Source organism: Camelus dromedarius, chromosome 17, assembly GCF_036321535.1.
Source record: "Camelus dromedarius isolate mCamDro1 chromosome 17, mCamDro1.pat, whole genome shotgun sequence".
Classification (NCBI taxonomy): domain Eukaryota; kingdom Metazoa; phylum Chordata; class Mammalia; order Artiodactyla; family Camelidae; genus Camelus; species Camelus dromedarius.
Genome location: NC_087452.1, coordinates 9,902,770 through 9,914,857, shown reverse-complemented (window position 1 = coordinate 9,914,857; position 12,088 = coordinate 9,902,770). Strand labels below are relative to the sequence as shown.

At 43.6% G+C, this 12,088-nt stretch overlaps 1 protein-coding gene across 9 annotated transcripts in view; it reads left to right on the top strand.

Moving 5' to 3' along the window:
• Window positions 1–12,088, top strand: part of ITPR1 (inositol 1,4,5-trisphosphate receptor type 1) — a 299,982-nt gene that overhangs the window by 112,945 nt on the left and 174,949 nt on the right. For all 9 annotated transcript variants that reach the window (XM_031470776.2, XM_031470775.2, XM_064496296.1 and 6 more), the window contains exons 6-10: window positions 5,654–5,740; window positions 7,657–7,815; window positions 9,774–9,872; window positions 10,985–11,068; window positions 11,165–11,311. In XM_031470776.2, the coding sequence (XP_031326636.1) occupies window positions 5,654–5,740; window positions 7,657–7,815; window positions 9,774–9,872; window positions 10,985–11,068; window positions 11,165–11,311 (576 nt within the window). The remainder of the gene's footprint in view (window positions 1–5,653; window positions 5,741–7,656; window positions 7,816–9,773; window positions 9,873–10,984; window positions 11,069–11,164; window positions 11,312–12,088) is intronic.

Here is a 12,088-nt window from a genome sequence, read left to right as displayed (position 1 = left end):
GAGGAACACTACGTCTTCCTTGGCACCGTGGTGCAGGACGGTACCATGCATTTCAGGGCATCCGGCAGCCCTGGCTCTCATCCACTGCAGATAAGTAGCGATCCCCTCCTCCCACAGTCCTTGTGATGATCCAGAATCCCTCCGAAGTCTGTGCCGGGAGCGTGGGAATCTAGTTGAATGAGTGAGAAAGGTTACTCAATTCTGCACGTCTCCGGGGAGAGCTATTTAGTGCATACGCCTGTGGGGCTATCTTGGTGGAAGGAGTGCATGTCTTCAGTAGTCCCGCCTCCCCTTTTCTGGGATGAAAATCATTCTGTCCAACAAGCTCTTATTAGTACATGGCAGACCCTTTCTTCTCCTGTGCTTTTTACAGCAGGGGTTGTAAATTCATGTTGCTCGTGGCCGAGCAGGAAGCCAGTTTGAACACAGGGGCCTTGGTGGGCCAGATTGCTAAGCAGAGTGTGTCTGTGTGTGCCTGTGAGTGTGTGTCCGGAGGGGCAGCTCCACTCCTGCTGTTGCTGTGCGGGAAGGTGGGCTGAGAGCTGCTGCCACGTCTTCTGCTTATTTACGAGAAGCTAAAAATTTATGCTTTTATCTCACTGTTTATGCGTCATATCTCATTTTTTTAAAAAATGTTGACACCTGATTCAAGGAAAGTATTAAACATATACTCAACACCAACACAATAATGGCTCAGGCAGGATGGGGTTCTTTTGCCACCCATTTGCAGCCTGTGGCACGTGTGTTGTTCCATCAGCAGTTCCTTCTGATGCTCCTTCCTTCAAATGAACCATGAAAAAAAATCCACACAGTTGAAAATACAGTCCTCATGGCGACCGAGAACTTTGAACTCCTTACTCAAATACACAAACAACGAATTTTTCTCTTTCACGCTGTTTGTGCTTTAAATAAATTTGAAAAAGAAACCAGCTCTATCCCCTGACTTAAGATTACTGATGGGACATTCACATCTTGAATATTAACTTGGTACAGTTCCTACTTTCCTGCTTAGTAGGACCTTTTCCCCCTCGTGTCTGAAAGTCATCTCCATGTTCTAGCACAGCCATTAAAATGTTGTATTTTGGGCAGCCACTTGCCTTTGGGGGCTGATGGCCAGTCTCCAGTGGGTTTTTATTTTTATTTCTGTCAACTACTGTGGAGCACCCCAATCAAAGGTCAGATTATTTTAAATGAATGCCATTTAAGGAATTAGTTGTCTAGACCGCTTGACTTCCTTTTGACCAGGATATGCAGCATACAGCAGTCTGAAGAATGACATCTAGTGGCTAGTTCCTGTGTGTGTGTGTGTGTGTGTGTGTGTGTGTGTGTGTGCGCGCGCACGCGTGCGTGCGTGTGTGTGTTCCTTCCGCAGGAATCATTGGATTCTAACTCCCCTGGTCTCTTGGCAAAGTGAGCTTCCCCCACTTCTCCCACAAATCCCATAATTTGTTCTACAGGCCTTGACTTACCACTTCCTGACAGCATTTTTACCTGTTATCTTGAACTAGTACCTACATTGTTTTGGTTTGGAGGAAACTTTAAGCCTTAGCTTTGACAAGGTAGGAGGAACCGGAGGAGAGATGACACTCTTCTGTCTTCTGTTGCCAGGGTCCTGACTTGCTTGCTTTCAGAAGCCTTAATTCAATATCATGTTATGCCATTCAGAGCTTGTCGACCTTAAATAAATACCTGTTCCCTACTGTCCCAGTGACCTCGCTCTAGTAATTTAATACTGGTTTCTCTCTTTCTGAAATAAAATAACGGGTGACTGTGACGGAGTTGACCTTGGTGTTGCTTTGGGAGTATGGTAATGTCCGTGGTGAATCACGGTGCTAGAGACCAAAGCATAGAGTGTGATTTCTTCCTTAGAAATTCAGGACTGTCCTTAACCCATCCTGTAAGGGGAAAGAGCAGCAGGTACTTACATTATCAGAGTTGTTGAATGCTGAAAAGATAACACACTTAAGATAGCTTTTTAAAAATCCAGACTTATTGCCACAGAGATACGAAGATGTTTTGAAGAAGGGGCACGTGTGAGTAGGAGTTGTGTTCCAAAATACACATGAGTAAGGAAAGGGGGGGGGGGAATGATGTGGTGCCTAAACCTCACTCCTCAAAGATAAGCTTGGTTTGTTTCTATTTGGTGTGTGCCATACTTTGCCACCCCCCAGTTTGATTCCTTTATCTCTATGTTTTAAAGTGTCACTGAGGGCATGCTGTCTCACCTGTCTTTCTTTCAGCTGCTTTTCCCCCCACTTAATATGTCATGAATACATAGGTATCTCTGTGGCTATTTTTAATGGTCCCTTGGTTACTCCATGGTATGGTGGTACTGTAATTTTAGATAGTCGGTCCCTATGAGAGTGGGAGGTATTCATGATCCTGACAGTTTTTGCTATTCTGAAAGAAAAAAATGGTGGCTATGACCTTGTGCACATGCCAGATTATCTTCTTAGGAGAAACTCCTAGAAATGGAATTATTAAGTCACAGTTATGCCCATTGAAAAACTTTTCCAGCGTTATTGCCTGATTATTCTTCAGAAAGATGGTATGAGTTTGCTGTCTTACCCTGTGGGCTCATCCTTAGACTATACTTGAGAGATTTAACAGACCATTTTTTCCAAGGATGGAAGCAGCCTTGGTCAGCGGGCCCAGGTACCGTCCATACCTTACTTCCTTTTTATCAACCTTTTGCCTCACCTGTTGAACTAAAAATCATGATGGATGTTTCTTTCTAACTTGGACCAATTTGACAGTACCATGTGTCAATTATTAATAAAACAGGGGGAGAAAAATGTGGTTTTGTGGAGGGAGTTACCTCAGGACTGATGTGGGAACTTAAATGAACACCTAGATGGTTAGTATTCATGCACTTAGTAAAACGTGAAATGAATGGGAGCGTTTTCTCCTTAAACAGAGAGTGCTTACAGGAAACGTGAATTCTTAGAATGGTCCATCGCCTAATGCACAGAATGTTTATTCAATAATTGATCATCATTAAACCTTTAACAGAGCTTCAGATGCGATAGTTCATATTCTCAGATATTCGTTCTTCAGTTTTGCACTTTCTGTTCTCATTTAACCTTTTGTATGTTTTTAGACTAATGCCCTTTCATCTTTAGAGCTGCTGGTGTTTAGTCAGTCTTAAATATAGAATATGTGCCTTCTTGGTGACTAATTTGACATTGCCTTTTAGACATGCCAGTGACCATTGTATTACCATTTTTATACTTAATCTGATCGTAGATAGGAACATAATAGTTTAGATTAATATTTCTTACATTGAAGCCACTGGAAATTCTTGAGAGTAAGAGGGATGGCCATGAGAATTTTCCCTCTTAAACAGGAGCCTTGTATCACATAACTCCAAGCAGCACTACTTTATAACTCTGTCAAGGTGAATACTTTCAGTGTGATGTTTTGAGCAGAGAAAACGTGATTTGTTTGTTGGAAAAATGTTGTTCTATTTTACTGAACCCATTAATTTTTTTCCCCCTAGCCTTTGACATTTTTTCTTTCTTGAATTTCCTGTCCTTATTAGCTGAGAACTGCTTAGGAGAAAGAATAAATGGCTCTCTCCAGTGTATAAACCTTCCTTCCAAGTGGTTGCAGTCTGGTGTTTAGCTTGAAGAAGAAACACTGCAGGAGAACTACCTGCAGAACCTGTGGGGACTGGAGAGCTGTCTGGAGAGGGTGCAGCTCAGGCATGAGCACAGGGAGAAGGGAGGTGGGAGGAGGCCGAGGGAGAGTGTTTACGGAGCGGGGAGAGAGAGGGTGGGGAACTGTGCCCAGGCAGTTTGGATGCCAAGGATTGCCATGGTGTCTGCACTGGTATTATTTCTGAATGTGTCTTGAACCCAGTGGGTATTGTCTTTCTGTAACTGAGGATAGCAGACTGGTAACTAATTCCAGAAGAGAAAGAGGGGAGCCTCTGAATAGACCATTGTTTTCAAGGGTTGAGACAGATGCAGTAAACTCGGAGTCACCTACGAGAACACGAGCATCCTTCCCCTCCTGTAATGAGCTTTCTTTTTGGTTTAGCGTGGCTTCCTGCAGCTTATTTTTCTCAAAAGATGTGCCTTCCTAAAAATACCTACACTCTGGGTAGAGGTGGGGCAGATGCTGAATTTGAAGGAAACGGAAAGATTCTTCACCCAGCCAACTTCGTTCGCCTTTTGAAATTCTCATCATTAGAATATTTCTTAGTTGTGAAAACTTACGTGTAATAATAATAGCATTTATCGAATGCCTGTTCTGTACCTGGTACATGCTTCCTCCAGTCTCTGAGACAGCCCTAAAAGACTTGTCCTCATTTTGTGGATGAGAATGCTGAGCGAGCCTTGGTGATGTTAAGTGGCCTGGCCAAGATGATAAAGCTGGTCTGTGGTGGGACCAGGACCAAGTCGAGAGGGTCCTATGGAAATGCAGACATGCTACCTGGAAAAGAAGCCCAGTAACCCACTGGCATCTGCTAGCATCTTGCCTCAAGGAAAAGGGAGACTCCAGGAAGAGAACTATGAAAACAGTTCCAAAGTCCACCGTTGGTCATCACGCTCTGATCCCCCAGCGGATTAGATACTGAATTTCTTCCTTGTTATTTTACTTCTGTTTTACCCAGTCTGGGTTTCGGGGACAGAGTTTGGAACAGCAATTTAATTGCCTAGGATGAAACTAGTCCCCTTTAGTGTTGTTGTAATATGCTGACAGGACTTGCAGAGTTACACAGGTAAACGAATAGAAAATAACTGTGCAGGTGGGAAGCCTTGGCAGACCCTCAGTTCATCGTTACCGAGCTCCCTACCCTGCCAAAGTTGGGCTAGTAATATCTCCAGCCTCATTTGTGACTGCATAAATCTGGAGTTAACCCAAATATGGGTTTGAGGGTTATCTTGATTACTTAATAGATGTATGATTTTGTAAAAATAACATTATTAAGCAAAATTTAAAATACGTATAGTACTAGAAAAAATAGTGTAACAAACCTCTTTTGTATTTATCATTCAACTAGCAAATGCAATGTCAACTAAACTTTTTCATCTCTGAGTCTGTTTCTTCTTTATTAAATTGGGATAATGAGGCACTACGATGAAAATTAAGTAAATTATAATTAATATGTAACAATAGTAACTAACACTCACGCTGCAATGATGCAGCACTATGCCATGTGATTTTTATGTGGTGAAGGTATTATTTTTGTATCCATTTTACAAAAGGGGAAACTGAGGCTCACAGCTGCTAAATAGCAGATTCCAGGTCACAAAAGCAGCATTTTAATTCAGTTTTATTTTACTTAAAAACATTAAAAGAAGACCTTTACAAATAAAAAAAAAGGAGTATTTAAATTTTCTTCCAACCTTGCTCTATTTTCTTTAAAAAATTTGTAAGATTTTAACTTAGTCTTACCATAAGCAGATGCCCAGCAATTCCTTAGAGAAAAAAACATTCTATAAAAGCCAGAAAGGCTAGCAAAGAAAGGCCTAGTGTGTTGGATTCTTGAACTCCTTGCTCATTTCGCTTTGCCTCAGGGCATACGTAGGTATTTGCTTAATTTCTGTGGTTCTTGTATGAACCGGCTATGTTGGTTTTTTGTCGCTGCAGAGAAATATGACCCATTGTTTCCTCTTTGTGACCAATCTTCCTTCTCCATGTACAGCACGCTGCAGACTTGGAGAAGAAGCAAAATGAGACAGAAAACCGGAAACTGCTGGGGACCGTCATCCAGTATGGCAATGTGATCCAGGTAGGTCAACGCCACTCTTCTGTGGTGCAGCTGGAGCGTTGCAATGAATGAAACGAAAAACAAACACATGAAACCTGGTTTGGACACACAAGACTCCATGGAGACAGCTGGTTTATTGCACAAGGTCTGGCATTTCTTATGTGGGCTGGACTCTCGGGCTTTTGTTGGTTCTCTCTGAGCCGGAGTCCACTTCTCTCCTCTGCGGCTGATAATTTTAAAATCTGTCCCAATTTTTAAAATGGGAGGTTCCCTATCTGAAGAGGAGCCTGTTTATTGCAGTTTTGCTTAACTTGCTTTGCTTGAAAATTCTTCGTATTTGGTGAAAATTGTCTTCCCTGTAATTTGTATCTGCTGGTTGGAGACCTGGTCACCAGAGGTGGTAAGATCAATTCTGTACCTTCAGATAGAACATTTGATGGTAGGTCCCATTTCTTACCTTCAGGTTGTGAGGTTTGCTTGTTTATCTCTGGTGCCTTTAAATTTGACAGGAGGATAAAACACAATGTAAGAAACAGCTACCACAGACTTTGTTCAAAAAATCCACCCGCATCTATTCTTAGAAAACAGTATGTGAGGAAGCCCAGTGCCAAATGTGGCCTTTCTTGTTGTGTCCATTTACCAGATTGTTTGACCCAGACACAAAAGGTAGGACCTGACCTATTGGGTTATCTTGAGGACCTGACCTATTGGGTTATCTTTGAGTACCTGACCTATTGGGTTATCTTGCTTCATTAGTTCCCATTTTGGAAAGATTTGGCTTCTTTACTAATATTAATATTAATTCTACAAATTACAAAGGAACTCCTTCCCATTTTGATTCCTGTTAGGTATCGGGCAAGAATTTTTGTCATGCCTCAGTTTGATCATCAGCAAAATGGGAATAATAATGGTATCTGCTTCCTAGGATGTTTGAGAGGTACCTATCACAGAGTAAGCTCTGAATACATATTACCTAATATTTCTTATTCTCCCAAGCCCGGATCTTGGGATCTACCCGTAGGTAATGTTGGTTTATAAGCCAACTGTGTCCAGTACCTGGACAGGTGCATGGTAGATCAGGGGCCACTCATCAGGGTAACAACAAAGGTTTGTGTGTCATGGCCAAGAGATGTCGGGCTCACGGATCAGACAAGTTACACCAATGGAAGATCTGTGGACGTCCTAGGAAGTGTTTTAGAAATTGTATCTGTTAACATATGAAAAAGGGAATATTGACATTTAGCAATGACCTCCCATACTGCTCTTACCATTTCTCCAGGGATCGGGCAGTCTTCCATACTCCCTTCTGTCCTCTCTTACAGCCTGTTGGGTTGGCAAGCCTTGATCAGCTCTTCCTGGTCTAGACTTAACTATGAGACGTTTCCCATCTTAATCTTTGGTGTTTCCATCCCCTCCACTTACCATTACCCAAGAACTAAGAATAAAGTGTTTAGAAATTCAAGGTGGACGTTGCTAGCAGCCATGTTTTTCCAAATGAATTGACAGTGCCCTAATGGCATCACCCATTAAATTGAACTGTTTCTCGTGCTCACGGTGTCCTTCCTTAGCTCCACCTTTGTGTCAGGTGTACTCGGATGGCAGTTCCTTAGTCCCTTTTACATGCAGCGAGCCCCTTCCTGCTAACAGATGGTGGAGTGCTGTTCTTGGTTGATGGTGAGCTTGACCTGAGTGAATATCTTGCCCAGGGTGATGTTGGGGGAAAAAATGTCTTCTTCCGCTCTAGTCTCTCCTTCTACTCCTTTTGCTCTTCCTTCTTTTCTAATTATTCCCTGCCTTAGGCACTGTGGTGGCTCTCTAACTTCACAGGCGGCTCTGCGGTGGAAGGAGTGTTTGTTACATATTCTATATGACTGAGAGAGAAGTGGTAGCGATTCAGAGATGTGCCGACACTTACCTTACTCTCTTGGTGGTTTCAGCTCTTGCATTTGAAAAGTAATAAGTACCTAACTGTGAACAAGAGGCTTCCCGCCCTGCTGGAGAAGAATGCCATGCGGGTGACGTTGGACGAGGCTGGAAATGAAGGGTCCTGGTTCTACATTCAGCCGTTCTACAAGCTGCGGTCCATCGGAGACAGTGTAAGCGCAGGTTCCCGGCCTGGGGGGTGCTCCGGGCCGTGCCTCCACCCCTTGCTGTGTGCTCGAGGCAGCTAGGAGAATTGTGAAGTTGGAGCCAGAGGCTTACCATATATGAGCAGAAGGGAATCACTATGGAAACCAGTGTTTGGGAAACAGGGAAATTTGGAGAGAAGTGTGACCTAAATACAGTAGCTCTGTTTTTCCTACTGGGCTTCTGAAAAAATCATATGGGCAGCCCATTACCTCAGTAACCTGACCACGAAAACAGCTGTCATAAATTAATGTCTGGGGCAGTCTCCCTGGTCTTCTAGATCAGGAGTGAAATAGGAATGCTCCTCCATGTAGGAAATAAAGTTGGGAAAGAAGGGTGGAAAAGAAGTAGATAAAGCAAGGAACAAGAGTGGATTTTAGGATTATCCCCAGTTGTTGTCCGTAACCCTGCAGGCTCTCACTCTCATTTCAGTGACCGCGGCTGGTCCTGAGCTGGCTCCCCTCCGCAGGGGTCATTAAGATATAAAGCCTCAGAAATCCTTTCCAGGGCGACCTAGAACAGTTCTGATACCTATTAGCTGCATGAGTAGGTCATTATGTGAGCATACACTTAACAATTTCAGTATGTTTAAATGCTCTCAGCGGTACTTCCAACCTTGTTAAGATTCTGAAATAGTTGTTTTCTACCAAAAAAGAAATAGGTGTTTAAATAGCCTGAAACTTTGTCAAAATGCTCAACTAGCCTTAACCTGAGACTGGATTTTGCCATTGTTCAATGTTAAGTACACAAGCTTTGGGCATTTTAAATAAGTGTTAGGTTCTATGTTTGTGTTTGTGTCATAGGATATGCAATATACCTGAACCATCCAGTACCAGAGCACCCCCCGCCCCAGCTGGGTACAGTAAATATTGATCATGAACTGAAAATAGAAGAACAAGTCCAGGAAAGCTTAGATTTCACCTTAAAGTGTCAGACTTTTTTTTTTTTTTTTTTTTTGAGGCATTTAACTTACATTCATTTGGAGTTAGAGAAATTTAACTGTACACATTCCCCAAATGTGTCAAACTGAGAATAGATGGATTTTACATCTTAGGAAATTGTCATTTCTGTTCTTCCTTCTACTCCCATAATAAAAGACGGGGTTTTGAATTTCGTTTTCAAGAAGTCTTTTGCTTTCCTATCCTTTAAGCTGACTTGTTTAGCTATGTCTTGGTTGAGAAAGTAAGATGGACTTGAATAGTCATCCTTGGAGAACAGGGTGTTTCATGAGACAGGTGTTCATCCACTTGTGGGCCAAGAGATCCATTAGTGGCTTGTGATTATCATTTTAAAGTGGAATAGAATGGACAGTATCAAGCTGTGTTAATCATAATGGGGGTGAGATTGTTTTAGGGGGTAACTTTTATTGTGGATAAAGATAGGTGTCTTTATATATACATACATATACATATATACATACACATGCATTTATATATAGACCTATACTCATATGCACACAAGTATGGCTGTATGTATGACTGGGTCATAATAGAAATTGTATTAATGTGACTTGTCAAAGTGTCACAGTCATTGCTTTAGAAATAAAAACTTACAGCTTTATTCTTTCAAAGATGAAAACTTACTTCAGACGGTATTCTGTTTCTCCTCCTAAAATTTAGTTAGAGTTTACTTACGCAAGTGCCTTCACTGAATGCGAGATAGGATTTTTAATTCCTTCTCTGGACTGACTTTGAAGACATCTTTGGGTAATCAGTGACAGTTGTGGGCGAAAGATTACCCTTAGGCTGTAAACATCACCCCCTCCTGCTTAGGGTCAGGCTTTGGAAAACGTCCCGTATCCTTGTACCTGCCGGGGGCTGGGCCTTCTGCCACACGGGCCCCTCTGCCTCCTGCCAGGACTAGCCCCTGGTCCGTCTGTCGTCCCAACCCATTTTGTGAAAAGCTCTATTTTTCCTTTCCTCTCCAGGTGGTCATAGGTGACAAGGTTGTTCTGAACCCCGTCAATGCCGGCCAGCCCCTCCATGCCAGCAGCCACCAGCTGGTGGATAACCCCGGCTGCAATGAGGTGAGGGAAATCAAGTTACGGTTTGTGGGTGGGCATGTGCTGTGGGACCAGGCCTTCCTGGGGCCAGAGCATGTGCATGTTAAAAGTGACTTCGGTAGTGACTTGGGGCAGTGTACCCATTCTGCAGGTGAGGAAACCAAGGCCTGGAGCCAGGCTTACCACATGAGGTTGTGCAGGCCTGTTCAGTGGCTGGGGGCTGACAGTCACCTTGGTGCTCAGTTTGCTAATCTTTGTATCACTGGGGGATTGTTTTGTAATTTGTTAAACCAGAGAAGGGTCCCTTTTACCAAATTTTACTAATTTGTCTCCCAAAGGACAGTGCCTTTTGCCAACTCATAAGGAGGGTGGGTACACCACCAGCCACCAGAAACCCTGTGAGGGTGATATCTTGCTTTTGGCAATATACCTACTTAACCTCGAAATTGGCAATTATGAGACCACAAGGACATTAACTTGATTGTGACATAAATATTTGCCTAATGGTTGAGGACACAAACTCTGGAGGCAGAGAAAGATGGATTCAAATCCCAAATCTCCCATCTCCTACCTCTCTGACTGTAGGTTCTTAGCCAGCTTCCCTGTGCATCAGTTTTCCTACCTCTGAAATGGGCATGATGGTCGTTGCTGTTTTTTAGGGTGTTGCTGAGGATTAAATGTATTAGTGAGTGTTAGTACTTAGCGCGGTGCCTGGCATGTATGTAGTGTACAAACAGTGCCTTCTGCTGTTAGTGATCACCATTTTAAAACGTGTACATTGGCCTCTTTTTTTGCCTTTGTAGCTCATTCCGTTTGGCAAGTCCTTTTTTTTCATGGGGCCTTTACCTTCTGGCTATAGAAAAAAAGACTTGGGGGAATAAAAACAAGGTATCATTCCCGGAGGGCAGGAAGCTTGGTTCTTTTAGCCACAGGTGGAGCAGACATAGTGACTGTACCAAACATTTCTAACAGGCGTTGAATTTGCAGGTCCCAGGAGCTTAATGGTGTCAGTCTTGAGGCTTTGGGGGCTGAAACACACCCTTGCCTCTTGGGCAGAAATGAGGCATTTGGGGGCTGGAAGATGCTGTTGTTGTGAGGAGTATGTGAAAAAAAGTAACTCAAAATTTGTTTTCCAGGTCAATTCTGTCAACTGCAATACAAGCTGGAAAATAGTCCTTTTCATGAAATGGAGTGATAACAAAGATGACATATTAAAGGGGGTAAGTTTGGTACTTAACGGGCTGGGAGCACTTGGCTCTTCTTCAGTTCTCTCTTTCAACTCATTCTCCTTCGTTCCCCCGTGTGTTGACTCTCAGGGTGACGTGGTGAGGCTGTTCCATGCCGAGCAGGAGAAGTTTCTCACCTGTGATGAGCACAGGAAGAAGCAGCACGTCTTCCTGAGAACCACCGGCCGGCAGTCAGCCACGTCTGCCACCAGTTCCAAAGCCCTGTGGGAGGTGGAGGTAAGGGGTGGGGTGGGGGCGGCAGGGGGAGAGGACTTGGGGCTTTATGGGAATAAGCCACATTCAGGTGCTTAAACCCACCTTGTTCCAGCAATGGGCTGGGATGACTCAGACACGAGTACATCACGCCATGTCCGAAGGATGCTAGGTGTTCTTGTGGAGGGAGATAATACCTCCTTTGGAAGCAAACGCCCGACTGAAATTGGAAATTCCTCTCTCTGGGCCATCTAAGCATCTCCTCCTTCTGGTTTTTCCTTTTTCCTTGCCCATTGATCTGTCACAACAGTATGTCATCAGGTGCCTCACCCCACCTGATCCACCCCTGGTAACTGGATGGCGAAGGGGACGAGAGGCACGTTCCCTGTCCGCGAGTGGCTGAGATGAGAGAGGGGGAGCTTGAGGCTGGGCGAGGGGTTAAGGAAGACTTCCTGAAGGAGCTGACATCTGAGCTGGTACTGACAGGATGATCTATGTTTCAGAAGGAAGAGGTGAAGGGAGAAGGTCACCTCACATAAGACACTGGCCTGCATTTGGAAATGGGAGGCAACTTTGGGTTAGAACTCAGGAACCCAGTTTGGTGGGGACCAGAGGATAGTCATGGGGAATAAAACAGAAGCTGTTTAGGAGACCAGAGCCTGATGGGCAGTGTATCCAGACTGCAGGGAGCTGGGACTTAATTCATTAGCCAAAAAAGCATTACAGATGTCAGAATCCTACACAAGTCACTGTGACTGACTTGAGAACCTTAAAAGCAAATACCATATCTTATTCACTCAC